Source organism: Sorex fumeus, unplaced genomic scaffold (assembly GCF_029834395.1).
Source record: "Sorex fumeus unplaced genomic scaffold, SorFum_2.1 ptg000207l, whole genome shotgun sequence".
Classification (NCBI taxonomy): Eukaryota; Metazoa; Chordata; class Mammalia; order Eulipotyphla; family Soricidae; genus Sorex; species Sorex fumeus.
The window spans coordinates 1,542,080-1,569,736 of record NW_026606264.1 but is presented as its reverse complement, the minus strand read 5'-3'; the positions used below and the strand labels follow the sequence as shown (position 1 = coordinate 1,569,736).

Below are 27,657 nucleotides of genomic sequence, written 5' to 3'. Positions count from 1 at the left end.
GGGTGCTAGGAACTAAGGTCAATTTAAGGGCAACTGAGGCTTAAGTTAAATCAATATGGATGCCCAGGAGTAAACATTATTTTGGAATCAAGTAATTCCTGTGTTACATAGCATAGCATAACTGTCTTCCTGTGTCTATACAAAAAGGACATTGCTAATTAAACTATACAAAGGACATAAGAGAAAAGCAACATAGGATTGTTAGTGCCTGACGGAATTGGGTGTGCCTCGGGGGCACTGTTGTGGGAGTAACTCAATAAACTACGCTCCCTGCTGGATAACAACCCAATGCTACCCAACAAGGGGCAAGGTGGGACTTTGTTTCAAGCCTCCCCTGGTGTGTGGGAGTGCCTGCAGGGGGCTGCACCCACAGGCGGCTTCTAGGGCTCAGGGACCCCCTTTCCCACGTCCTCTGCCTTCCTTGGGGCCTGGTGGGTGATCCCTGGCGGAGCCTGCAGTGTGACGCAGAGAAAGGAGCTCTGGGTCCTGGCAGAGCTGCACCCAGGCATGTGGCACTGCCCAGGGCACCAGCTGAGAGCTGGGCTACAGCCCACAGCAGGGCACCAGGCCAGAGCAGCCCTGCCACACGCCCCCTGGAAGGGCGGGAGGCCGCTGTGGCCGCCTGCGGTGTCCCTGGCCGGAAGGGAGGTGCTTCCCTCGTGGGGTAGGTCTCCCTTCCTCACCGTGATCCTTGTTCCCCAGGGCCGCCAACCCAGATGTTCCCCTGCCAACTTACTCTCCACGCCCTTATCCCCGGCGTCGCGTTTGGGAATCTCGTCTGGGTTCCTGGGCTGTGTGCGGGCTGGGGGCTCTAGGAGAGAGGCAGGCCAGGGCCCTGGGCAGGACGCCCCCTCCTGGGCACGCTGGCACTGGGGGGAAGCGTCTGGCCCAGGGCTGGGGCAGAGCAGGCCCCTGCCCCAGGTCTGCCCCGCTCGGGGCGCCCCCTGCTGTCCACACCTGGAGCTACGCAGGCCTTTGGTGGGGACAGCCCCTGTCTGGGCCGCGGGGAAGGCCTGGCACGTACCTGACCTTGGGGGGTCTGACTGGCCGGCTGAGCTGCCCACCTTGGTGCTCTCACGCCCTCTGCTGCCCACCGGCTCCGAGAACCTGCGAGAGCCACCGGGTCAGGGGGCGGCGGCTGCCGGCTCCAGTGGGGGGCTCGGGCCGAAGTGCTACCTGGGGGCCGGGGAGGGCGTCTGGGGGCCGCCGTCGTGGAGCAGGCGCAGCTCCAGCGGGCGGGCGGGCGGCGCTCGGTTCCGGAGCCCCCAGGCGTGCGGGCCCTCCCGGTGCCAGCGTCTGTCCGCTCCGTCCCTGGGGGCTGTGCGGGGCAGGGCAGGGGCAGCGGGGCTGGTCCGGCTCCCCCGCCCTCCCCCCGCCATCCAGTGCCCGCCCCGCCCCCGCCCCGGCGCGCTCACAGGTGATGATGTACAGGAACGCGGGCTCGCTGTGCAGCTGCTGGCCCTCCGCGCCCTGCACGGCCGTCACCGAGAGCTGGTAGTGGCGCCCGGGGGCCAGGTCGCGCACGGTGTAGGACAGCAGCCTCCCGTTGGGCACGTAGCGGCTCTTGGTGCTCTGGCTGGTGCTGACGTTGATGACATAGGCCTCCAGCGGGGTGCCCGGCACGGGGGCGTCCCAGACCACGTGGGCAGACGTGGCCGTGACCCGGGCAGCACTCAGGCTGGCTGGCGGCAGAGGCCCTGAGCAGAGGCGAAGAGACAGTGAGGGCGGGCGCCCGGCAGTCACTGCCCCCAGCCAGTCCCCGCCCCCAGGAGCGGGCCGGGCCGGGCCGGGCTGCAGCCCAGGGAGCACTTGGCTGATGCCCCCGGTCTTGGAACCAGGCAGCCCTGGACAGCAGCCCCGGGGGGCCAAGGTCCCTCAGCCCACAGCGGGGGGAGGGGGGTGGCATGCTGCCACCTGCGGCTGGGTGCCGTGACCATGGGGGGGTGGGGCAGCCCGCCGGGGTCTCTGGCCCCGGGCTCTCGCGGAGAGCTGAGAAAGGGACCCCACTCACGGGTCCAGACGTGCAGCGGGGCCGAGGCCAGGCTCTCGGTGGGGGGCTCCTGTCCCCCCTGCCCGCTGAGGGCCGCCACGTAGATGGTGTACCTCCTTCCTGGCAGCAGGGCCCTGTGGGGGCAGTGATGGCACCAGGCCGCAACCCACACCCCAGCGCCCGGCTGCGGGGACGGCGAGAAGCCACCGTGTCCCCAAGGCTGTGCCGGGCGGACGGGACTGGTCACAGGGCTGAGACAGCCTGACGCAGGACAGGGACAGGCCTGCCGGCGTCTCCCCAGCACCCCGCACCTCTGCAGCCGTGGTGTGGCTGTGCCCTGGGCCAGGCACCGGGGAGGGCTGGGGCCGGGCAGGGGTGAGGCAGGGCAGAGGGGGACACCTGCCTCACCCAAATGTGAACTTGTCCACACGCTGGTCCACATCGGCTGTCTGGACCTCCTGGGCCTCAGGGTGGCGCAGAGTCAGGCGGACGCCGCTGACCGTGGCGTGTCGGATCCGGTGCAGGGCCCACCGCACCGAGATGGCGTCGGCCGTCACGTTGATGACCTCGAGGCCTTCGACGGGGCGGGGTCCTGGGGGCAATGGGTCGATGCTGAGACTGGAGGTGGGGTCCAGGGCTGGTGGCCTGTGTTCCTCAGTGCCAGTGAGGACTTGGGGTGACCGGTGACACGTCCCAGACCCGCTGGGACCTGGGTGCCATGGGCACGAGCCGGGCCGAGTCTGGGGGGTGGCTGGGGCCATCACAGAGGCTCCCAGGAGGTGCCAGCACCCCCCCTCCCCTCCCCCACTGTGGGGGAGGACAGGCCCGTTGGGATCAGGGGATCTGCCACTGCGTCCTGCTGTGTCCCTCATCCCCACTGTCCACCACAGACCTGTCCTGAGCTCCTGGTCCTGCCCCCAGGTGGACCCGCTGTCCCCACGGCCTCCTCCCCTCAGCCCCTGGTTGGCCGCATCCTGGGAGCAGATCAGCCGGCGAAGCCCCCGAGCCCAGGGCCCCCCAGTGCCCTCCCCAGCCCCAGCTTCACCCTGGGAGGTCGGGGTCAGGGGTCAGGGCCAGGGACACTCACGTGTGCGGGCCAGCAGCACCACGGGCCGGCTGATGTCGTTCCTGTTGGCGTTGCGCTTGACGGAGAAGACGGAGATGTTGTAGGCCCTGCCGGCTGCCAGCGCCCGGAGCTGGTGCGACGAGCGGCCGCGCTCCACGAAGTCGGTGCGGCGGGGGGCGCCGTCGGAGGAGGCGTAGGAGACTGCGTAGCCGTCCAGCAGCTGCCGGGCAGCCTGGCCAGCGGGCGGGCGCCAGGAGACCGACAGGCCACTCTCCTCTGCCCGCTCCAGCTCCAGGCCCGTGGGCGGCGGCAGCTCTGAACATCAGGGACACTGAGCTCTGAGCCCGGCCTCTCTCCTCGCCACGCCCCTGCAGCATGGCCCAGCCCCTCACCCCACGCCACCCCTGCAGCATGGCCCAACCCCTCACCTCACCCCTGCAGCATGGCCCAGGCCCTCACCTCACCCCTGCAGCATGGCCCAGCCCCTCACCCCACGCCACCCCTGCAGCATGGCCCAGCCCCTCCTCTCCCCACATCCCTGCAACATGGCCCAACCCCTCACCTCACCCCTGCAGCATGGCCCAGGCCCTCACCCTACCACACCCCTGCAGCGTGGCCCAGCCCCTCCCCTCACCCCACCCCTGCAGCATGGCCCAGCCCCTCACTCCACGCCACCCCTGCAGCATGGCCCAGCCCCTCCCCTCCCCACACCCCTGCAACATGGCCCAACCCCTCACCTCACCCCTGCAGCATGGCCCAACCCCTCCCTTCACCAACCCCTGCAGCATGGTCCAGCCCCTCCCCTTGCCACACCCCTGCAGCATGGCCCAGCCCCTCCCCTCGCCCACCCCCCGCAGCATGGCCCAGCCCCTCCCCTCACCACACCCCTGCAGCATGGCCCAGCCCCTCCCCTCGCCACACCCCTGCAGCATGGCCCAGCCCCTCCCCTCGCCACACCCCTGCAGCATGGCCCAGCCCCTCCCCTCACCACACCCCTGCAGCATGGCCCAACCCCTCCCTTCCCCACACCCCTGCAGTATGGCCCAGCCCTTCCCCTCACCACACCCCTGCAGCATAGACCAGCCCCTCCCCTCACCACATCTCTGCAGGATTAGCCAAGATGCCACTCACCTTGTCCGCAGCCCTCACCAGTGTAGCCCGCCCTGCAGGCACAGCTGTGCGAGCCGTTGCTGGCCAGGCAGTAACCGCGGTCCCCACAGGGGCTGGAGAAGCAGGGGTCACCCACTGCCAGGAGGGGCCGGTGGAGGCAGTGATCACCGCCTGTGCAGGCCCAGCCAGCACCCCCTTTCCCGAGATGGGGGAGGTCAGGAGGAGCAGACACCCACCTGTCTCGCAGTGGTACCCGAAGAAGCCTTCCGGGCACACGCACAGGTAGGCCCCGGCTCCACCGTCCTCACAGCGGCCTCCGTGCTGGCAGGGGCTGCAGGCGCAGGCCGTCGCCTCTGGGCGGGGCAGGCAGGGGCTGAGGGACCCTCCCTCTTCCCTACGCCTCTCCTGCCCCCTGGGGCTTCCTCCCCATGCTCCTGGGGTTGACCGTTGGCCCTACCAATGTCGCAGCGGGCTCCAGAGAAGCCGGCAGGACACTCGCAGACGAAGGTGCCCAGGACATCCCTGCAGGAGCCTCCGTTTCTGCACGGCTGCGCCCGGCAGGCTCGGGCCTCTGCAGAGGAGACGGGTCTACATGGGGTCTGCAGGGGGCTTACAGAACACGGGGTCCACAGGGGGCCGGTACAGGGGTCTACACAGATCTTCACAGGCATGTGGGCTCTGCAGCGCCCACCCAGACCCTCCTGCCCATCTCTGCCCCTCACCCAGAGCCCCAGCTGGTGCCTGCTGGGTCCACTGAGGGTGTAAGCTCAGGCCCTCCCTCCAGCCAGAGCACGAGGCCAACTCTGGGGTGCCCCCGCACCCCTTTCTTGACTGCGGCCTGAGCTGCTGAGGGCTCAGGTTGGGGAGGGGGGTCGTGTCCTGAGGCGCTGCGGGCAGGACTCACCCCTCTCACAGCGGCGCCCCTCGCGCCCAGGGCGGCAGGCACACAGGAACCCTGCGGCCCGGTCCTGGCAGGTGCCGCCGTGCAGGCAGGGCTGGGATCGGCATTCGCTTACCTCTGCAGGACCAAGAACAAAGCCACGTTCGTCCTGCTCTGATTCCGGGCCTGGGGCTTCCCGGTGCCCGTGCCCCTGCACTGCCCATGTGCTGGCCAGCAGCCACCCAGCCCTCTGCATCTCTACTGCCTGTGATTCCTCCTGGCACAGCCCATTCTTTCTCCTGATGATTCGACTTGGGGGAGTCAAGTTTTACCGACTTTCAAAGGAACCTGTTCTTGGTCTCATTGATTTTATATGTCCCATTTCAAAAACTTGTTGCTGATGGTGAGAAACCAACGATTCTTGTTACAGTACTTCTGTTCTGGCAGTTTTCAGTGGCTGGCTGTGGACGGTGACCTCAGCGCCACAGACAGACACTCTCCGTTTGCCGTTTTTTTTTTTTTCTTTTTGGGTCACACCCTGCGATGCAATGCTCAGGGGTTACTCCTGGCTCTGCACTCAGGAATCACTCCTGGCGGTGCTTGGGGGACCATATGGGATGCTGGGAATCGAACCCGGGTTGGCCGTGTGCAAGGCAAACACCCTACCCGCTGTGCTGTTGCTCCAGCCCCCGAACGTATTTTCATGAATTTTGGTGCTGGGGCAGGAAGAGGGATTGCCACTGCAGGAATAGCCCCGCAGGTGGGCGAGACGCCGAACTCTGCCAGCCCGGTGCTCATGGGAGAAAAGTCCTCATTTCTTCAGGTTTTGTTGGCCTGGAGGCCACACCTGGCGGGGCCCAGGGGAGCCATATGGGGATGGGAACGCCGGGGATGGAGCCTGGGTCGGCTGCGCTCCAGGCCTGCACCCTGCCGGACTGAAGTCCTAGTTTCATGGGAAGGCCATGCGGTCCCCAGGGGGAGTGTGGAGCTTCCTTCTCGGGGGAGATCGGCTCCGGGGGTGCTGCTCTGGGCTCTCTCTGCCGCAGCTCCAGGTGATGCGGGAGGCACCGTGGGGTACCGGGGGTCGAGTGTCCAGGCTGTGGCCAGTACAGAATGACCCCCACCCACAACCTTGGTTGGGGGCTCTGTGGGAGCCTGGCTGGGCCCTGCAAAGCCCCAAGCCCAGCTGAGCACCACCTGATGAAGGCACCTTGGTCAGGGACGTGCCTGCGCGCCTCCCCTCCCCCCCGCCCCTCTCCAGACGCACCTGCCTGGCACCTGCGGCCAGTAAACCCTGCCGGGCAGTGGCAGGTGAAGTCTGAGCCCAGGTCCTCACAGGTAGCACCGTTCACACACGGGTCCCAGAAGCAGGGCGAGGGGACTGTGGGGGGCGGGGTCAGGGCAGCGTGTCTGTGGGGAGCCACCCCGATCCCCCCTCATCTGACCATGGGGAGCCCCACCTGGTGCCCTCCCACCCACCGGCATCCGTGGCCCGCTGCCCCGACTTCCCGCCCCCCCCATCCTGCCGGCTGCCCCTCACCGTGCTCGCAGTGTGGTCCCGAGAAGCCTGGCGCACAGTCGCACTTGTATTTGCCGATGTAGTGGAAGCAGGTCCCGCCGTTGTGGCAGGGGCCCGAGGCGCAGGGGTCCGGCTTCCCTGGGGGCACAGGGCAGGGACGGATGTGCAGGGCTGGGCCCACGGGGGTCCGGGAGCCGGCGCAGGGGTGTAGGTCAGTGACCCCTTCCTGGGAGCCCCCAACACCGAGATACTCCCCTGCTGCCCCAAGGACCCACCCTGCCTGCCCCCCAGCCCCACCCACCGATCTCGCAGCGGCGCCCGGTGAAGCGGAAGGGGCAGATGCAGTGGAAGTCTCCTCCTGCCTCCTTGCAGGTGCCCCCGTTGCGACACGGTCCGGAGCTGCACAGCCGAGGCCGGGCTGTGGGAGGGTCGGGGCTGAGGGGGCGGCCGGCTCTCGGGGCACGTGGGCCCGTCGGGCAGGGCCGTCCGCGTCCCCAAGCCTGGAGCAGTGTCCTGGGCTCGGGGTTTCGGGGCCAAGCAGATGCCCCGTGGTGGCCGAGTGGGCCCTGGGGCCCCGCGGGCGTCAGGTGAGAGCTGCCCCCGCCCTCGGCCCAGCGCCCACCTTTCTCGCAGTGCTGCCCGTGGAAGCCACGGGGACACTCGCACGTGTAGGCCTCGTCCTGGGCGTCACATGAGCCCCCGTTGAAGCAGGGGTCCGAGTCACAGGGCGAAGGCACAGCTGGGGGCGGAGGGTGACGCGGGGTCACGCAGAGTCCAGCCAGGGGCCCTCCGGGGCCCCAGCCCCTTGGACGTGCCCCAGGAGCCGCCAGCCGCCCCTCCTGCCCGGGCTGCGGGGGGCTAGGGGCGGCACTCACGGTGGCTGGCGCGGGGCTGGTCGCGGTGGCACACGCACAGGTGGCTGCCTGCGTGCTCCATGCAGTAGCCGCCGTCCGGGCACTGTGTGTTCATGTCACAGGGTGTGGATGTGACCTCTGCGGGGACGGTGGGAGCCAGTCAGCCGGAACCCCAGGGCGGCTCCTGGGGAGCCCGGCCCCCCTCTCACCCCCAACTCACCAAACTCACACAGGAGCCCGAAGAAGCCGGGCGGGCACTGGCATGGGGCGCCGTCATCCCCCAGGCACCGGCCCCCGTTGCGGCACTCACAGGCGCCCGGAGTCCCTGCCGCCAGGGAGAGGGGCAGTCCAGGGGCGCCCAGCCTGCACGAGACCTCCTCCCCACAGTGCTGCGTGTGCCCCACTCCCCCACAGTGCTCCCATCCCCCAGGCCCGTACCTTCCCACACCCACACCCAGCCAGACTCGACAGACACCCACGGATGCCCACGGACACCCACAGACACTCGCAGACGCCCATAGATGCCCACAGGCCTACAGACACCTATGAAGACCCACAGACCCACAGATACCCACAGACCTACAGTCACCTATAGACACCCACAGATGCCCACGGACACCCACAGACCTATAGACAGCCACAGACACCCATACACAGCCAAACTCTGACAGACACCCTCAGACCCACAGACCTACAGACGCCTATAGACAACCACAGACAGCCACGGACACCCACAGACACCCACAGACCCACTTATACCCACAGACACCTACAAACACCCACAGACACACCCATCCACCCACCCCCACCTTGAACCCCACTCACCCCTTCATGCACACACTCCACTGACATATATTCACTCGTTCACACTTGTGCTGTCTGATCTGCATGCCCCCCCCCACACGCAGCACAGCACACATGCAGTGGACACACACAGCATACCTGCACACACATGCACAGACAGAATCACAGGCTTGCAGTCTACACACACACACACACACACACTCACTCTCACTGCAGTTGTGGCCGGTGAAGCCTCCAGGACACTCGCACACGTAGCCAGTGTCCGCGTCCACGCACGTGCCACCGTTCTGGCACGGGGCAGCAAGGCAGGCGTCGGGCCCCGGGGAGCTTCCTGCAGGACAGACGGGTGTTGGCCGAGGCCTCTGGGACATGGACCCCCCCTGCCCCCTGCCGGATGCCCCCTCCCCTCTCGGAGTCTGTTATCTGCCCTGGTCTGTCCTGTCGGACACAGGGAGCAGGGGCCACCGTGAGACCCCTGCACCTACCAGAGGCCTTCGGGTGCGGGCTGGGCAGGAGACCTTGACTGGACAGCGAGGGCCCCAGGAGCCAGGAACCAGCCCGAGCAACACTCTCCACCCCTACCCACGCACCCCTGTCTTGTAGCCAGAGCCCCCAAGGCACAGCGAGGGCACTACACCAGCTCAGCCCCACAAAGTGCCTGCAGGGCCTGGAGCAGAGGAGGGGAGGGTTGCTGAGGGCAGTGGAGAGAGCTGACATGAGGGAGGGGAGGGATGAGAGAGAAGTGGAAGGGAGAGGTTTGGAGGGGAGAGGAGTGAAGAGGTGGGAAGAGGCGTGGGGGGAGGGGTTGGAGTGGCGCAGAGGGCAGGGCACCCCCATTCCACAGGCCCTGGCACGGAGCGGGGCGTGTGGGCTGCGCCCGCGTTACCTGCCTCACAGCGGGGGCCCTCGAAGGGCCGCGGGCACAGGCAGGAGAAGCCGGCCGGCAGATCCACACAGGAGCCCCCGTTCAGACAGGGCGCGGAGCTGCACTCGTCCACGTCTGCGGGCACAGGGTGGCCGCTGGACTCGGCTGCCCTGGGCACCGCTTCCTTCCGGCCCTCGCCCCACGGCCCCGTGCCCGAGAGGCCCCTCACCTGCCCCGAAGCCGCACCCCAGTAGCCCACCTGGCACACACACAGTGGCATCTCCCTGAGCCTGGCACCAGCCTCCATTCTGGCACCCGTGGGTGTCACAGGGAGACCACACCTCAGTGAAGGGGGAGCACCGGGCACGGGGGGCCCCAGGGAGCCACTGGGGGGCACCTGGCTGTGCCCTGGGGCTGCTGGGACAGGCCGTGGACAGGTCTGAGTCCCCCCCTGCTGCAGGGGCAGGGGGGCAGGGCATGGGCTGTGGGCTACGGGGCGGGGGTCCAGGAGAAACGAGGCCAGGAGATACAGGGCCTGGGGGTCAGTGGCCTGGCTGGGGGCCGAGGTGGGTGCAGAGGCGCTCAGTGCACCGGCCGGGTCCTGGGCCATCCCAGCACCTCCCAGCTCCAGTGACACCGCATGGGGCCAGGGGTCAGCTGGGAGGGGCACCCTGAGAGCACCTGGGCGGGAGCAGCTGGGCGTGGGGCGGGGGACTCCCGGCAGCCCACGCCGCCCGGCCTGTGTGGGGCGGGACCGGTGGCCTCTCACCTGCCTCACAGGTGGGGCCCCCGAAGCCGGCTGGGCACTGGCAGCGGAAGCTGTCGACGCCGTGGGAGCAGGTGCCGCCGTTGCGGCAGGGCTGGGAGGCGCATTCGTTCACGTCTGAAAGACAGACGGGCCCAGGCCTCGGTGGGGAGCCGGGCGGGGCCCCACCCCTGCGCCCCGCCCGGGCAGTCCCGCCCCCGGCGCTGCGCACCCAGGTGGCACCTCCGTCCCGCGAAGCCCGAGGGGCAGGAGCAGGCGAAGGAGGGGCTGCCGGGCACGCAGTCGTCGATGCACTCCCCGCCGTTGAGACACGGCCGCTGCGTCCGGCACACGGAGGCTGCGGCAGAGAGGCTGTCGGCACCCGCACCCCCCCCCCCCACAGCTGCCAACCCAACGCCCGGAGAAGCCCGGTCGGAGGGCCCCCGCCAGCAGGAAGAGCCCCCCAGGCCAGAGGACCCTCCACTCCCGTACGGCCCAGAACCGGGGAAGCCATCGGCCCACCAACACTCGGGCTAGTGAGCCTGGGCAGGGCACCTGGGCAGTGAGCGCCAGGCCTGAGTGGGAGACGCTGCTGTCAGAGCATGTATGATGCAAGAGTGTGTGCATACACGTGTGAGCATGTGTACAAGTGTGTGCTGTGAGCATAGATGTACGAGTGTGTTCATATGTGATCACGTGTTATGTAGAAGCTTGTGTGCACATACATAGGCATGCAGGCATGTGCAATTGTGCGTGTGTACACCGAGCGTGTACAAGTGTGTGCACGCATACATGTACACAAGCATGAATGCACGTGTATGTGAGCATTCATATACACATGTACGCATAAGTGTGAACGTGTGCATCGTGTAAGCATTTACAAGTGTATATTCATGAGTGACATGCATGTGTGTATGCAAGCATGCACCTATGTGCAAGTATGAGTATGCATGTTTATACATGCACATGTATGCATGTGTGTACAAGTGTAGCATGTATGTACATGTATGCATGCGTATGTACGTGTGCATGGCTGTACTTGTATCTATGTATGTGTGTCTGAACATGCACACGTTTGTGTGCATACAAGTATTCAAGTGCAGAGTGCACGCACATGAGTTGACGTGTACAAGTGTGTGTCTGCACGTGACTATGATGAGCATGCATGATATGACTGTGTTGGCATGAATGTGCACGTCTGCATAGGGTGTGGACATGTGGAGATGAGTATCTGAGCATGTAGGTGTGTGAATATATCGGTGTGTGTGTGTAAGTATGTGTGTGAGTGTGCATGATGTGCGTTTTTGAGTATATGAGTACATGTGAGTGTGTATGTGTACGAGTCTGGCTGTGTGTGTTAGAGTGTACTATGTGTGTATGCATTGTGTGTAAATATGTACGAGTGCATATGTGTACACATGTCAGTGTACACAAGTGAGCGTGTACATCTGTGAGCGTGCATATGTGTACCCATGTGTGTGAGTGTGGGCCTCCTGCTGGATGCCCCAACAGTCAAGCCCAGACCCAGGCCTTCCCAGACTCTCAGCATGCCTCTGTGCCCCCAGTCCTTTTTCCCTCTCCCTCGAGGGCTGGGCAGCTGCCCCCTCCAGCTGGCCTGCCTGGGCCCGTCCCCGCCCTGCAACTGCGGGTCCTCGGCGGAGGTGGGTGGGACAGGCCTGTGGAGCCCCCCCGCCCGGCGCCTGCAGGCGGCTGCTCAGAGGGGCCCCCCGCGAGCCTCTTACCCGCATGGCCGCAGCCCCCCACGTGGACCTGCGCGCCGTCAATGCGGAAGGCCCAGCGTCCGGGCATGCCCACGTTGGTGGTGGCCTCGACCTCGGCCATGTCGGCCGTGCGGGAGCCGGGGATGCTGAAGTAGCGCTGTCCGTCCCCCGCGTTGAAGCCGGCCTGGGGGCGAGACAGCCCGGCTGAGGTCACAGGGAGAGGGGCGGAGGTCGCGGGTGTGGAAGGCACCTCCGGCCTCACCTGGGCCGCGATGCCCCCCAGGCCCGTGGCGTTGCCCCCGCTGCTGGCGTGTGTGCCCGTGGTCCAGGTGACGGCCTCGTAGTTGAAGATGGTGAAGGAGGCGCTGCCGTCCGTGAGAAGCACCGTCTGGAACGTGTTGACCTGGAGCAGAGGGGCAGCCCCGACCCCTCTCTGACCTCTGACGCGGGGGCACAGGGTCTCTGATGGTCCAGCCCGGGGGCTGCATGGTGGGCAGTGGGGGCGAGGAAGAAGGAGGGGCCGGGATGGGCCATCGCAGCTGGGACGGGACCCAGAACCAGGAGGGCGGGCGCGGCGGGGCCCCACCTCGCAGCCTGGGAGACTCGGGGGAGATGCCGGCGTCTCCTCGGGGCCAGGCCGGGCACCCTCCCCCCAGGACCCCTGTGGGTGAGAGGGCCAGGGAGGTGCCCCGGGAGAGGAGGCGCCTTGGGGTCCCTGCGCTGCTCCTCTAGGCCGAGCTCACAGAGTTGGTGCGACTTGAGGACCCCAGCCCCACAGGCCGGCCTCTCCCACCAAGCCCACCCTCCCAGCCCCTCCAGGGTCCCGGCCTGGCCAGCTGTGGTGTGGTGGTCACTGCTCTCGGAGTTGCATGGCGGCCAGTGACCGTGGGCTCATTCCCGAAGGGTCAGCAGCCCCCCGGCCAGCTTCTCCAGACTCACCGGGGAAGAGGCGCTTCCTCCAAAGAAGGTCACGCGGTACCAGGTGGCCACGAAGGCCCAGGTGGCCGAGAAACCGGGCAGCTCGGGGAAGTAGCGCTGGACGTCGTCGCTGGCCCTGCGCAGCGTGCGGGCGTCCGTGTCCTCGCGGTAGAACACGTCGCCGGCACGCCGGTTGTCCACGTCGGCCCAGAAGGCCGCCACCACACAGCGGTCCTTGGCGATGGGGAAGGCGGCCGGGGTGAACTGCGACACCTCCTTCAGGAAGGAGATGACCCCATTATTGTTCACCTGCAGACAGAGAGCCGGGGTGGGCGGGGGCAGCAAGGGCTGGCCGTCCCCCCACGGAGCCTCGAGGAGGGCCCTGTTGGCCAAGACCTTCCGGGACAGTCGCCAGCTCCCGGCCTCTGAAGGGCACCCCATGGCCAGCGTGGGGGCCCCGGCATGTCCTTTCGCTAACACCAGGAAGGGCCCCAGCTCCTGGGCGGAGGGGATGCTTTGGGCTCCTGGACCTGCCCACTCTGCTGGGCAGCCCCCAGGCCTGGGGTCTCTGGGGTCCAGCCGAGGCACGGCCAGCGGGGACTGAGGTGCAATGAGTCAGGGGTGCAGACCTGGCCCTGGGCCCCATCTCGGTCCTGGGCCTGTTGTGGGAAGCACCGGCCCCTCCGGAGGATGAGAGGGGAGGGGCCGCATGTGGTGCACAGGTGGGGGGGAAGAGGCAGAGTCGGGGCTTGTGGTGACGAGTCTGGTGACCCCCACGGCCAGGGCGTGTCGGCTCGGGTGGGCACCCCCAGGCCCCTGACGGCAGGGTCACCTCCTGCATCCAGTCGCTCCTGCGACTCCAGGACGCAGGAATGACCACATGTCTGTGGGAAAGGGTGCGGGACGCCTGGGACGTGGAGACAAAGGTGGCGGGGTTGGGGGGGCGTGCAGCGGAGAGCAGGCGGAACCGGCACGAAGGCGAGTGGGCCCCACACAGCGCCACCCGCAGTGCACCCGGGGAGCCACGCGTGTTCTGCGCAGCTGCACTGTCCGGGTGCTTACACTGCCGGGGCTGTGCCGGGGCCAGCGTGCAGGGCTGGACAGAGCCTGACCTCGAGAGACAGCAGGCTCGGAAGTGAACCCTGCGGTGCCGGGAGTGGAATAAGCTCAGAGAGAGGCACGGCAGTCCCTGCTGTCTCTCCGCCCTGAAGCTTCTTACTAGCTAACAACAAGGCTAGTGTTTACAAATTTGAAAAGCCATAGAATGGCAGCTGGAGCGACAGCACAGCAGGGAGGGCGCTGGCCTCGCACGCGGCTGACCCAAGTTCAATCCCAGCATCCCATATGGTCCCCTGCGCGCCGCCAGGAATAATTCCTGAGTACAGAGCCAGGGCAACCCCTGTGCATCGCCGGGTGTGACTCAAAAATTAAAAAAAAAAGACACAGGTTGATTCATAACAAGAGGATATTTCAACACACCTCTCTACTGAAATACAGACAGGCAAAAACACGATTAATCAGAATATAGAAAATTTGATTCTGTTGAGACGGAAGCGGTCATTGAAGCCCTAGCCAATCAGGGCATTCAAGCCCAATACATCAGGATCCTCCGTGAGCTGTATTGCGGATTCACTACCAGGATCTCACCATTCTACAAAGAAGTGATCGTTGATGTCAAGAGAGGGGTTCGGCAGGGTGATGCCATTTCACCGAAACTCTTCAGTGCCACCCTCGAGAACATCATGCGACGACTGGAATGGGAAGGAATGGGAGTGAAGATAGATAGTCGGCAACTACACCACCTCCGCTTTGCTGATGACATTGTTTTAATAACACCAAACATCAGCCAAGTGGCACAAATGCTGGCCGACTTTGACTGTGAATGTGGAAACGTAGGACTACAGCTGAATCTTACGAAGACAATGTTTATGAGAAACAGCCTTGTTCCTGACGCCCCATTCGCTCTCAATGGAACGACCATCTCCGAATGCAACAGCTATGTGTACCTAGGTCGAGAGGTCAACATGACAAATGACCTGGCACCCGAGCTGCGCAGGAGGAAGAGAGCGGCTTGGAACGCCTTCAAGAACGTCGAAGAAATAGCTAAGAGGACGAAGAACCTCCGGCTCCAGGCACATCTCTTTGATTCCACTGTTCTTCCTGCATTAACATATGCCTCAGAGACCTGGGCCCTACGCAAACAAGATGAGAACGCTATTCAGGTCTCCCAAAGAAGAATAGAAAGAGCTATGCTTGGAATATCACGTTTCACTCAATTGAGAGAACGAATCCGGAGTTCCGACATCCGTCGACGATCAAGAATCAGGGACGCTGTCTCGTTTGCCAAGGCGTCAAAAATCAGATGGGCTGGTCACGTAATGAGATTTAAAGACGACCGCTGGACTAGAGCTGTTACCAACTGGATTCCACGGGACGTCAAAAGACTGCGTGGCCACCCACCTACCAGATGGTCAGACTTCTTCGTCAAGATCATGAACGATTGGTTTGAGGCTCTTCGTGTTCCCGGAGCAAACAGATGCCATTGGGCTACACTAGCACGCGACAGGGACAAATGGAGACGTTACTGGCGCCCGCTCGAGCAAATCAATGATTAACCGGAAGTCAAGTGATCAAGTGATAGAAAATTTAAATGATGCAAATAGGTGACCAAGTAGATAACAGAATCCTTCGTCCCACACTTTTTTTAACCATACACGGACCACAAAGCAACTATTAACAAATTCCAAATAGTTGTAAAAAAATCAACTGTGTTCTTTGTCCACAGATCAGTTGTACCAAAGATCAGAATGAAAAAACATTGAAAAGTGTCGTGTGTGGCGATCAAGAAATATGCCTGGGATAACTCCGAGCAGGTAGGAGCAAAGGGAACATGCGAGCAGATGTGAGCATGAGCCAGCTCGGGGCAGAGCTGTCGCCTGGCAGGCAGGGTAAGGCCGCACACTTCGCAGATAAACCTCCAAGTCAGTAAATAACCCAGATACAGCAAGTACCGGAACAACATGGGTAAAAATTTCCAAATACAAAGCAAGTGAGTACGCGAGAAAACAAACACTGAATCAAGAGAGTCAACAGAGCTGAAACTTGGTTGACAGACTGAAATCCTGGAGGAAGAGGAGAGTCCCTTGCTGCCGCTGAAGGCAGGCCTGGCAAACGTGGCCCGTACTCCGACGCTGCCGGAGAAGGCCGTCAGCAAGAAGATCTTACAAACGTCTTTATAATTTTCAGATCAACGAAAGCAAAGAAATGGAAAGACGACGAGAACGCTGCTGCTCGCCAAGAGTGGCTTCAGAGGCAGGGAGTGGGGAGGGGGACTCCCGAGGGACACAGAGCCCGTGGGGGTCCGAGGAGAGGCCGCCCTGCAGGTGGGGGCACTGCAAGTCCCACTGTCCCGCGACAGGGCAGGCTGGCCGGGGAGCACCGTGTCGAGGTGTTTGATAGTTGTGTCCATGAGGCCGGGAGCCCCCCAAGGGCCCACGCGAGGCCAGGGGCAGGACCCTGGGGAGAAGGACCTGAAACGGGCCCTAGTGGTCCCAACAACAGAGTCTTGAGGGACCGGAATGCTAGGGGGTGCCCTGGGCTGAGCCATGCAGTGGGACTTGCACCCAGGGCTCAGGCACGCCAACACCCTCCTCCTCTGCCCGCCCTTGGAGGGAAAAGCCAGGAGAGGCAGCAGGGGGCCGGGGAAGGGGGCGCTAGCAGGGGTGGGGGCCAAAGGGGCCAGATGAGGAGGGGTATGTGCACCCCTCAAGCACAATCCCAACCGACAGCGCACCAGAAGCCACCACACCCCAGAGCCATCTGCCAAGTCCGGGAGCCCCGGAGGGGCCGCGGGAAGGTCTCTGCCGGGGGCTGATGCCAGCAGCTGTCGGCTGCAGGGTGTGGGGGGGGGTTGGCCTCGCCCTGCTCGCTCCACACCAGATCCGCCTGTCCTCTGGGAACACCCCGAAAGGCTGCCCTGGTCACACCCGGGCGTCAGGTAGGGCAGGGGTGAGGGGCCCCGAGGGGTGCCGGCTGCAGCACATTCCTGGGCACAGGGTCCCACAGAAGAGGCGCCTCTGAGGGCAAGCGGTACCAGGCTCAGGGTTCTGGGAGGGGTGTGGTCAGGCTGCTGCGGGTGGGAGCCCCGGGCCCCGCCTCCCGGTCTCCGCACCCTCCACCCTTCCCACACTCCCCCCACTGCCCTTCCTGCCTTCGAGGCAGATCCAACCCCGAGGCACGGTGTGTGCGTGTGAACTTGAGTGGAGTGTGTGACGTGTGAGGTGTACGAGGTGTCTGAGGCATGAGTGAGACGTGTGCAGTCTCAAGGTGTGGAGTGTGTGAGATGAATGCAGAGTGTCTGACGTGAGACATATGGTGTGTGGAGCGTGTGTGGTATGTGGTACATGTGGGGTGTGTCTGGTGTGCAGTGAATGTGTACTGAATATGTGAGGTGGCGTGGTATATGCGGCATGAGGCCCGTCAGGGGTGGGAGGCATGTGTGGTGGGAGGAATGTATGTGTTGTGATGTGTGTGAGGTTTGTGTGAGGTGTGTGTTTTGAGGCTCGTGAGGTTATATGATGCGAGTTTAGTGTAATGCGTGTATAATGTGAGTATGTGTGGTTTGATCTGAGGTATGTGGTGTGAGGTGTGTGATATAAGGTATGAGGTGTGTGTAGCGTGAGGTGTGTGTTTTGTGTGGTCTTCAGTGTGTGAGGTAGGTGGTATGAGATGTATGAGGCATGCGATGTGATACATGTGAGTTGTGTGGTGCAAAGTGTGATATGAGGCCTGTGTGGAGTTTGTGGTATGTGAAGTATATGTGGTATCTGAGGTGTGTTGTGTGTGGTATGTATGAGTGTGTGGTGTGAGGTGTTTGAGGTTGAGGTGTGTATGGTACGAAGTGTGTAAATTGTGTGGGGTTTGTGAACAGTATGGTGTAATATGTGTGAGGTATGTGGGTAAGGTATATGCAGTGAGGTGTGTGTGATATGTTTGAGGTATATATGGTATGATTTTTGTGTGTGTAATATGTGTGCAGTGAGATGTGTAATTTGTGTGGCATGTAAGGTATGAGGTGTATATAGTATGAGGTATGTGTGGCTTGTGTTGTATTACATGTATGTGGAATAAGGGGTGATGTTTGTAGTGTGTGCAGTGTAAGGTGTGTGTGCTATGAGGTGTGTGATGACAGATGTGAGGTGTTTAGTATGAGATGTGTATGTTATGAGGTATGTGGTATGTAAGATGTGTATGATATGAAATCTGTGGTGTGTGGTATGAGGTATGTGTGATGTGAAATGTGTGGTGTGTATTATGTGTATGTGGTGTGAGGTAGGTGTGGTATGTGGTATGTGTGATGTGAAGTGTGAGAGGTGTATATATTAGGTGTGTATGGTGTGAGGTGTGTAGCATTATGTATGATATGAGGTCTGTGATGTATGTGATGTGAGGTGTGTGGTATGTAATCTAGGTGTGTGTGGTATGATGTATGATATGAGGTCTCTGGTGTGTGGTATTGGTGGTATGAAGTATGTGATGTAAGATATGTGTGGTATGAGGTGCATGGTGTGAGACTTGCAGTGTGAGGTATTGTATAATGTGAGGTGTGTGGTTTGTGTGGTATTTGATGTGTGTGGTGTGAGGTGTCAGGTTTGTAGTATGTAGTATGAGGTGTGTGTGGTAAGAGGTGTGGGGTTTACAGTGTGTGTGGTATGAGGTATATATGATGTGAAGTGCGTGTTGTATGGTATTAGAAGTGTGTGGTGTGAGATCTGTGTGGTGTGACATGTGTGGTACAAGGTTTGTGTGACATGACGTATATGCAATGTGAGGTGTGTGGTATGAGGTGTGTGTGTTATGTGAGGTGTATGGTGAATGGTCGTAGGTGTGTGGTGTGAGTTTTGCAGTGTGTGATGTGAAGTCTTAGATTTGTGTGATGTGAAGTGTGGTATGAGATATATGAGGTGTGAGGTGTGTGTGATGTGAGGTGTGAGGTGTGTGTGATATGTGTGGAGTGAGGCGTATGAAGTGAGGTGTGTGGTGTGAGGTGTGTGGTGTGATATGAGATGTCTGTGGTGTGAGGTGTGTGGTGTGAGGTGTGTGTGGTGTGATGTGAGGTTGTGATGTGAGGTGTGTGTGGTGAGGTATGTGGGGTGTGAGGTGTGTGGTGTGAGGTATGTGTAATGTGTGTATTGGTGTGTGTGATGTGAGGTGTGTGTGATGTGAGTTGTGTGTGATGTGAGGTGTGAGATGTGTGTGAGGTGTGTGGTGTGAGGTGTGTGGTGTGAGGTGTGTGTAATGTGAGGTGTGTGATGGTGTGATGTGACGTGTGTGTGGTGTGAGGTGTGTGTAATGTGTGTGTGAGGTGTGTGTGTGAGGTGTGTAGTGTAGGGTGTGTGGTGAGGTGTGTGTGATGTGAGGTGTGTGTGGTGTGAGGTGTGTGGTGAGGTGTGTGATGTGAGGTGTGTGTGGTGAGGTATGTGGGGTGTGTGGTATGAGTTGTGTGATGTGAGGTGTGTGTAATGTGTGTTGGTGTGTGTGATGTGAGGTGTGTGTGATGTGAGGTGTGTGTGATGTGAGTTGTGTGTGATGTGAGGTGTGAGATGTGTGTGATGTGTGTGGTGTGAGGTGTGTGGTGTGAGGCATGTGGTGTGAGGTGTGTGATGGTGTGATGTGACATGTGTGTGGTGTGTGTAATGTGTGTGTGAGGTGTGTGTGTGAGGTGTGTGGTGTGGGGTGTGTGGTGAGGTGTGTGTAATGTGAGGTGTGTGTGGTGTGAGGTGTGTGTGGTGTGAGGTGTGTGGTGAGGTGTGTGATGTGAGGTGTGTGTGGTGTGAGGTGTGTGTAATGTATGTGTGAGGTGTGTGGTGTGGTGAGGTGTGTGTAATGTGTGTGTTGGTGTGTGTGTGGTGTGAGGTGTGTGTGGTGTGAGGTGTGTGGTGAGGTATGTGATGTGAGGTGTGTGTGGTGTGAGGTGTGTGTAATCATGTGTCAGCGTGTGTGGTGTGAGTGTGGGGTTCGCAGTGTGTTGAGGCCTTGCATGTGCTGTGGCAGTTCTGGCCCTGGCCACACCGCAGTGGCGCTGTCCTTGCCCTGAGGCCTGTCAGGAGGAGCAGGACCAGTGGCGGCAGCTCTGGGGGCAGCAGGTGGAGGCGGAGGCGGCCCCTGGGCTGAAGGGCCCCCGCAAGTGTCGGGCTGGGCTCTGGGCGTGGCCTGGGGGGTCAGGGGCGGCCGCTCCCTGCTGCGCTGTCCTCCCTGACCCCCCTGAGCGGGAGCTGTGGCCCACGCACGCCCTCAGGGCAGGTCCTGCCACTCTCCCGCCATGCAGTGCTCCCGAGTCCTCTGCTGGGCTCAGGGTTGGCCCTGGCGTGGTTCTTGCTTGTCCACCCTGGAGGCCTCTTGCTGAGGCCAGGCCGGGGGCTTGGACCTGGGGAAAGGCCCAGGGCAGGAGGGCCCGTGTGCTTGGGGTGGGCAGCGCTGTCCCTTCGGGCCATGGCCCCTCCAGCTGCCGCCTCCGCAGTGTCACCGCTCTGGCCTGTCCCTCTGTTGTCCCCCTGCCTCTCAGCAGCTGACCCCAGTCAGTGTCCCTCACGGACCAGAGCCACCTCGGCAGACACAGGTTCGGGGCCTGGGTCCCCTCACCGGCTCCAGCCAGCCTGACCGTCTCCCTCCCTCACCCTCGAGGGCACCGCCTGGGCCGCCTCTGGGCCGCCTGCTGCGTCCCCTTGGTCCTCTCAGGGCCAGGCCCTGCGTCCTGGGACTCTGGGGGGACAGTCCGGCCGGAGAGTCCTCCTCCAAACACTCGCGTTTCCTATGAGCCAGGCCCTTCTCAGACGTGACACGCAGTGACGAGACCCGGAGCTCGGGCCAGAGGCGTCCCCAGGCTCTCCCTACTCTGAGGGCATCGCTAGGGGTGTCGCCCAGTGAGCGGCCAGGGCGGGGGAGGCGCTGGCCTTGCACGCCCTGAGTCTGGCTCAGTCCCCCGAGCACGGAGCCAGGAGGACACCCCTGGGGGCAGTGCTGCGGACCTCCCGCACCGGGCGTGCTGGGGTCCAGGCAAACCTGGCAGGTGGCCAGCGAGGGCTGGTCTGAGGGTGCCCAGACACTGAGATTCCCGCAGGAGTGGCTGGCTGAGCCGCCAGTGGTGCTGGGCAGCTGTGTCCCCCTCCTGGGGGCTCCGTTCAGGGCCCCTCTCTGTCCCCCCAAGAGCCACTGCTGGGACTGCCGCCAGCGTTCCCCCAAATAGGGGTGCCCGGGGGACCCCATGCTGATGCCCCAGCTCAGCTTGAGGCCTGAGAGGCCGACCCTGGCCACCCTGGCACCTCCATCCCCAACCCTGTCCTGGAGCCCCGCCCAGGGCGGCGGCCCCCAGAAGCTGAAGGGACCTTCTGGCAAGAGCGCTGTGACCACGGTGCCCGCGAGGCGCAGTGCCCCGCAGTGGCAGGGCCATGGTGGGCGAGGGTTCGGCCGGGGCTGGGGGCTCGCAGGGGTGCGGTTGGGACTCAGAACGCACCCCGCCCGGTAAGTGCCAGGCGCAACCAGGAGCGCCCTTCCGCGGGCACGAACGAACGTCGGGTCTCCCGAGGGCTGGGCTGGACTGGGCTGGGCAGAGGGGAAGAGGCAGCCCCCCGGGGTGTGTGTGTGTGTGTGTGTGTGTGTGTGTGTGTGTGTGTGTGTGTCTGCGTCGGGGCTGCACGAGGGCCCCGCACCCCACTCGAGGGTCCTCCGCCTCCAGGTGTGTCTGCTGGGGGCAGCCCGGACGGAGCGGCCAGCGCGGGGCTGGGACCAGGCTGGTGCGCGCCCGCCCGCCCGGGAGGCACGTGCCGCCGCTGCCGCTGTCACCGCGGGCCGGCGCGGGGGAGGCCGGGGCCGGGGGCCGCGGGCCGCGGGGAGGAAGCGCTGTCCGCACTGCGCCCGCCCCGGTGCCCAGCCCCGCGGCGCCAGCTCGGCCCGGCTCGGTACTCACGTAGAGGCCGGAGTGCGCGGCGCCGAAGAAGGGGAAGCGCACGGAGAGCGGCCGCAGCCCCGAGCCGCCGTCGTCCTGCTTGGGGGTGACCGAGTCGCCGTGCTCCAGGCCGAACGGGTAGAAGTCGGCCAGGGCCACCGCGCCGCGCGCCCCGCGCGCCCCGAGCCCCAGGGCCACGGCGCAGAGCAGCGCCCAGGCGGCGGCGCGCCGCATCGCGGGTCGGGGCGGCCGGGGGACGCGGGGGTCGGGGCGGGGACGGGGCGCGGGGAGGACGCGGCGCGGGGGGCGGACGAGCCGGGCGCGGGGGCCCGACGGGGATGGAGCGGGGCTCGGGGCACGGAGCGCAGGGGACAGGGCTGGGCTCGGGCGCGGAGCGGGGCGCGGGGGACCGCGCGCGGGGGGACGGAGGGGCTGCGGGACGGGATGGGGCAGAGGGTGCGGCGGGGTCGCCGGGGCGCGGCGGGACAGCGGGCACCGGGGCGACGGCGCGGGGGGCGCGCGGGGGACGGCGCGCGGGGGCGTCGCGGTCCCCGGGGTCCCGGAGTCGGAGGCGCAGCCCGGCCCGGCCGCCGTCGGGGCGCTCCGCGCGGGGTCCGGTCCCGCTGCCCGCTGCCCGCGGCCCCGCCGGTCCCAGCCGCGCCGAGGAAGGCGCCGGGCGGGACCGTGTCGGGGCGCCCCGCCCCCGAGGCGGCGCCTTAAGGACCCCGTGGGCCGGTCCCGGACTGGGCAGGGCCGGGGCGGGGACACGCGCCCCGGGGGGCTCTTAAAGCGCCAGGCCGCGGGGCGGAGCGCGCCGCCCGGTTTCCCCCGCGCGCCCCCCGCCCGGCCCCCAGCCCGCGTGGGTAGGGTCGGGGGCGCCTCGCCCACCGGGCTGCAGGGAAGGCCCGGGTCGGGCTCCCGAGGGGTGGCCGCCCGGGGTCCGGTGGTCCGCGGGGCCACCTCTGCGCCCCTCCAGCAGGCAGAGCTCCAGGTCTGGGCAGCCGGACCTCACAGTTCCGGAGGGAGGCACGCCCTGCACACACACACACACACACACACACACTCACTTATCCACACCCCTACACACGTGCTCCGCCACGGGTCACCAGTGACCGCTCATACACACGCTCACACCGATGCTCTCCTGCAGTTACATGTTCATACCCACACACTCACACCGATGCTCTCATGCAGTTAAGTGTTCACACACACTGACACTCGTGCAGTTACATGTCATGCTCACACTGGTGCTCTTGTGCATAGCTACATGCTCACACACATGCACACCCACACTATCATGCAGTTACATGGTTACACACACTGATACTCTCGTGCAGTTATGTGCTCACACCCACACACATATCCACACTGACACCCTCATGCACATGTTCACACAGTTGCACATACGTTCACATTGACACTCATGTAATTTGCGTGTTCATACTTGCATACATGTGCACACTGACATTCTTGTGCAGTTACAGGCTCACACACACGCATACTGACACTTGTGAACAGTTATATGTTCGCACACTGCTCACACTGACATTCTCATGCACAGTTACTTGTTCAGTGCTCTCTCACACATTGATACTTTCATGATCACACACTGCACACATGCTCACACTGTTTTCATGCACCTGTTAAGTGCTCTCACACACACTGACACTCTCATGCAGTTACGTGCTCATACATTCTCACACCCACTCACACTGACACTCTTGCGCACTATTGCATGTTCACAAAGCACATGCCAACACTGACAATCTCATGCCCAATTACATGCTCACGTGCTTGCACACATGAAGACACACACTATACACAGCTACAGGCTCACACATATACTCATGCAGTTACATGCTCACACACATTCTCATGCAGTTACATGCTCACACATACTAATACTGAGACTTGTGCACAGCTTAATATTCATGCACTTGCAACATACACTGACTCTCATGCATGCAGTTTTATATGCATACACCTGTGCACACACTTACACTCAGGCACGTGCTCACACATACTCATGCACACTCACGTTGACACAGATTCACTAACACACACTAACACGCTCAACAGAGACACTAATGCTCACATGTTCACACTCATACTCACAATCTTACTCAGGTTCCAGCATCCACTCATGCACTCACACTGATACTGACACACTGACATTAACACACTCACACACTGATATACATCAACACACGTGCAGATTCTCACATACACATACTCACACGCTCACAAACGTCCTAATATGCTGACACCTACTGACTCTCACACTCCACACACTGACACACCCATACACTGACTCACACACACGCTGGCACACCTGCTGATTCTCACACTCACATTTGCACACTCTGACCTGCACTCACACGTGGCCCTTACACAGTCACAGGCTCGCACGGGTCCACATGCAGCCTGAGGGCAGAGCTGGGGCGGTCTGGGGGGTCCCCGTCGGAGGGTGTCCCTGACTGCCCTCTGCCCTTGCGAGGGGCCCACTGGAGCCTTGTGGGACATGGGGGTCAAAGAGCACAGGGGGTCACAGTGCACAAGCTCACAGTGCATGGATAGGGTCGTAGAGCACAAGGCAACAGAGCTCGGGGTCACACAGCACAGGTGAAGCGGGAGACCCGGAGACCTTGGAGCCAGTGTGTGTGGGGCTGTGCTGCGTGGCGGGGGGTTCCCAGGGCCCCACCCAGCTGACGGCAGCCTGGGAGACCAGGGGTTAAAATAGCCCCTCACCCATCCACCACCCTCAACTCTACAGGCAAAAAAGAAAAAAATGGTATTTTTTTTCAGGTGCTAAAAATACGCTCAGGAAATACTTCCAGCGGGGCCAGGTTTCTCGGCCTCAAGGCGCCTTTGTCCCTGCTCAGAAAGTCCACATTTATCACAGCCTGACACAGCCGGGCCGGCACGCGGAGCCTCCAGCTAAGGCGACCTAGTGGGGGGTTGGGGGGGTCAGTCAGGGCTCAGCGTCCCTCGCTGCCCCGGCCGCCTGCAGGGGCCGTCCACCTCCCAGCCCGGGGCCAGGACCCACTCCTGGCAGTCCTGAGATGGTCAGAACCGGGGGGCTGACCGCAAGCCCAGGGCACGGCTGAGCGGGGCTCTGGGGAGAGTGCCCGGGACACCCCCTCTCTGTCCCTGCCCCCAGCCCTCCCTGTCCATCACCAGGCCGGGGCGGGAGCTCTGCTGTAGCAGCCCGGGGCCATGGCCGCCTGCGTCTCTGGCCTAGTCCTGGCTTTGCCACGGGGCCTTGGTCCAGCTCCTGTCCCGTTCGCCCTTCTGGGATGCGCTGAGTTGTGCAGGACGCGGGTCCCTGAGGGTGCTGCATGTGAGGCCGGCACCGTCCCCGCTGCCCCAGCTGTCCGCCCTCCTCTAGCTCCTAAACGACGGTCACTGAGTGAGGGTCACCAGAATCTGGCCACAGGAAAAGGTTTCTGAAGCAATGGTCGATTCGATTAGCCGCGTGGCCACTGGAGGGGTCTCTGAGGAGCCCAGGAGGCGGAGACGCCCCTCACTGGGGAGGGGGCGCGGCCCAGTACAGAGACCCACACACCAGTCAGACTCCACACACTTTATCGGCATCAGAACCCTCCCCGCCCTGGCCTGCTGCTCGTGGCTGACCCCTGCCATGCTGGGAGGTGCCCCCGAGGACATTACGGTCGTGGAAGCCTTGGCCTGGGTGCCCTGGAGCTATGGGCAGGGAGCGGCACCAAGCCCCGGCCCTCACGACCCTCTGTCCCAGGCTGCGGGCACTGGTGGGACCCTTGGATGGGCAGAGCAGGAGACGCCACCTCCTGCTGACCGCAGGCCGGGGGCCGGCAGGGCCACTGGGGAGGGGGAGGGGACAGCCAGGCCATCGGACCATCCCGTGCCAGGCCCCAGCTTCTGTGTTGGGGACGTGGGTGCACTCCGACACGGGAGAGGCCTTCCCTGGGCTGTGTGCTGGGGGGAGGGGGCTGCCTGAGGGGCGTCCCCAGGGGCTGAGTGACTCAAGCACTGTGGACAAGGTCCCCTTGGGGTCCCCGGCAGCCCCTCCCACTGTCCCCACAGAGCGGCAGGAGCACTGGCCCTTGGGCCAGCGGGGGCTGCCAGGGGGCCATGAGGGTCATTGGCGAGGCCGTCGGGCTGGTCCGTGGTCGCGCCCGGGGCCTGACGCAGGCTCACTTCTTGGCCGGGAGGTGCGGACTGTGTGGGCTCGGCGCCGCCGCACTTCCTGGTCCAGCTGCTCCTTCAGCGCGGCCACCTGGGGACAGGGCAGGGCTCAGTGGGCTGGCGGGAGGCTGGACCCCGGCCCACGGCTCCCCAGCGGACGAGGGTGGGCGAGCAGCCTCGCGTGGACAGAGTCCTCACGCGCTCTCCGCTGCCAGCGCGTGGACACGCTCCTGGCCTGGCCACTGGCTCAGGGACACGGGGGCTCAGCCCCGCTGGACAAGGGTCTGGCCAGCTCCGGGGCTCTGGTCACTGCTGGTGCGTCTGTGCGTCTGCTCAGGTACAAGAAACTAGTGTGTGCTCCTTGGCACGTGAGCCACACTGTGCAAGAGTGTGCATACATGTGTATGCTCTTGCGTGTTCAGTGCATGTGTGTCTATGCAGAGCACATCCCTGTATGTACATGTTTGTGTCATGTATGCCTTGCGTGTTCAAGAACTCTCCAAGCACACACATGTGCCGCGTGTGCACGTGTGTTCAGAGTATGCCCTGAAGGTGCAAGGCTCTCTAGGTACACACGCGTGCTGTGTGCACAGGCCTGACTGCCACACGTGCAGTGTATGCTCCTGTGTGTTCACGTGTGTGCAGCGTATGTCCCTGTGTACGCACGGCCTCTCTGTGTGCACGTGTGTGCAGTGCGTGCCTTGCGTGTGCACATAGCAGGCTGCGGTCTGGGCTCACTTTCTCACACTCCCTCCAGACCAAAGGACAGGAGTGGCCCTGCCCTGCTGCTGGCCACGAGGCCCTGTGGAGAGGCCACCTACAGCAGCTCACGGTCTTCTTTCCTGGGGCCTGGCGGGGGAGTGGGAAGCGGTCACTGGACAGTGTGGAGTGGGCCCGGCGGGGGGGAGCGGTCACTTCAGGGCGTGGGGTGGGAGCCCCTGGGCCAGGCTCTGGGCAGGCCGCCCTGAGGCACGGCTGTGGGCGGCTTGTCTGCCCACCTGGGCAAGGCACCCCTGCCGGGTGTGGCATGGGGGCCCGAGAGTGGGCCTGGGCCTAGAGGGCACGTGTGCTGCCGCCACCAGGGGGCACCAGACCCGGGGCACGGTCTGTGCAGGGTCCTGGGGCAGCTGGATGACAGCGGTTCAGTCCTGGAGAAGGGGGCGCTCTCCCCGGCCCACAGGGTTACGGCTGTCCCAGGGCTGGTCTCTGCCCTGAGCTCGGGCCGGGTCCGGCTGTGCGAGCCCCGTCCAGGGGGCGGCCCCAGCTCCGGACAACCCGCTGTGCCTGTGGCGGGAGGCCAAGGTCACTGGCACCCACGCCCAGCGGGGGCGGGGGGCTTAGTGGGGCGTCAGGGCACCTCCCCAAGCACCCCCGGGGGCAGGGAGGGGGGCAGGGGGCAGGCTGGCCCCCACCTGGCCGAGTGTGGAGCCCCTCCCCCCCGGGGGGTCTGGGCTGAGTTCCCGCTCCCCCAGACAAAGCTCCCTTTCTTTGTCAGGGCCCACAAAGTGGCGCCCAGCCCCGCGGAGCCATCCTGTGGCTTTAAGAGCCCAGAGCCCCCCTGCGAGCGCCTGCAAGGAGAGAAAAGTGAATCCAAAATAAATACCGGCCACATCCGGGTTTCCCCTCCCGAGACGCCAATAAAGGCTGCGCTGGCCCTGCACAACTGACCTCCTGGAACTCATTAGCACCCCTCCCCCACGCCCCACAGCTGGCCCGGCCGTGCCAGGCAGGACAAGCCCCCGCACGCATCACACACACACACGCACACACGCATGCATGCACACACACACGCACCTCCCCCACACATACGCACCCCCCACATGCATGCACACACACGCAAACACATGCACAACATGCACCTCCCCACATGCATGCATACACACATAGACACATACACACATGCACGCACACACCCCACACATGCACACACGCATACACACGCATCCCCCCACAGACACACACATGCACCACAGACACCACACATACACATACACACGCAGACCCCCAGCTCTGCAGCCCAACGCTGGGCCCCAGGACCCCCACCCCCCATGCCCCATTCCACAGCCCGTGTGGGCCG

General features: G+C 63.5%; 2 protein-coding genes across 2 annotated transcripts in view; both read right to left on the bottom strand.

Annotated features, from left to right (window-relative positions):
- SNED1 (sushi, nidogen and EGF like domains 1) overlaps nt 1-21,650 on the bottom strand; it is a 537,305-nt gene extending 515,655 nt beyond the window's left edge. Inside the window, exons 1-23 of the mRNA XM_056108416.1 lie at nt 21,438-21,650; nt 12,494-12,781; nt 11,817-11,957; nt 11,576-11,738; nt 10,066-10,191; nt 9,858-9,971; nt 9,110-9,223; nt 8,429-8,554; nt 7,640-7,744; nt 7,441-7,557; nt 7,188-7,304; nt 6,867-6,983; nt 6,587-6,703; nt 6,314-6,427; nt 5,071-5,184; nt 4,624-4,737; nt 4,403-4,519; nt 4,188-4,301; nt 3,078-3,371; nt 2,399-2,582; nt 2,012-2,124; nt 1,416-1,697; nt 1,249-1,318 (exon numbers count right to left, since the gene is read on the bottom strand). Of these exons, the coding sequence (XP_055964391.1) occupies nt 1,249-1,318; nt 1,416-1,697; nt 2,012-2,124; nt 2,399-2,582; nt 3,078-3,371; nt 4,188-4,301; nt 4,403-4,519; nt 4,624-4,737; nt 5,071-5,184; nt 6,314-6,427; nt 6,587-6,703; nt 6,867-6,983; nt 7,188-7,304; nt 7,441-7,557; nt 7,640-7,744; nt 8,429-8,554; nt 9,110-9,223; nt 9,858-9,971; nt 10,066-10,191; nt 11,576-11,738; nt 11,817-11,957; nt 12,494-12,781; nt 21,438-21,650 (3,374 nt within the window). The remainder of the gene's footprint in view (nt 1-1,248; nt 1,319-1,415; nt 1,698-2,011; nt 2,125-2,398; nt 2,583-3,077; nt 3,372-4,187; nt 4,302-4,402; nt 4,520-4,623; nt 4,738-5,070; nt 5,185-6,313; nt 6,428-6,586; nt 6,704-6,866; nt 6,984-7,187; nt 7,305-7,440; nt 7,558-7,639; nt 7,745-8,428; nt 8,555-9,109; nt 9,224-9,857; nt 9,972-10,065; nt 10,192-11,575; nt 11,739-11,816; nt 11,958-12,493; nt 12,782-21,437) is intronic.
- Nucleotides 21,651-25,571: 3,921 nt separating this feature from the next.
- CROCC2 (ciliary rootlet coiled-coil, rootletin family member 2) overlaps nt 25,572-27,657 on the bottom strand; it is a 28,607-nt gene continuing 26,521 nt past the window's right edge. Inside the window, exon 28 of the mRNA XM_056108367.1 lies at nt 25,572-25,671. Within this exon, the coding sequence (XP_055964342.1) occupies nt 25,589-25,671 (83 nt within the window). The 3' untranslated portion in view covers nt 25,572-25,588. The remainder of the gene's footprint in view (nt 25,672-27,657) is intronic.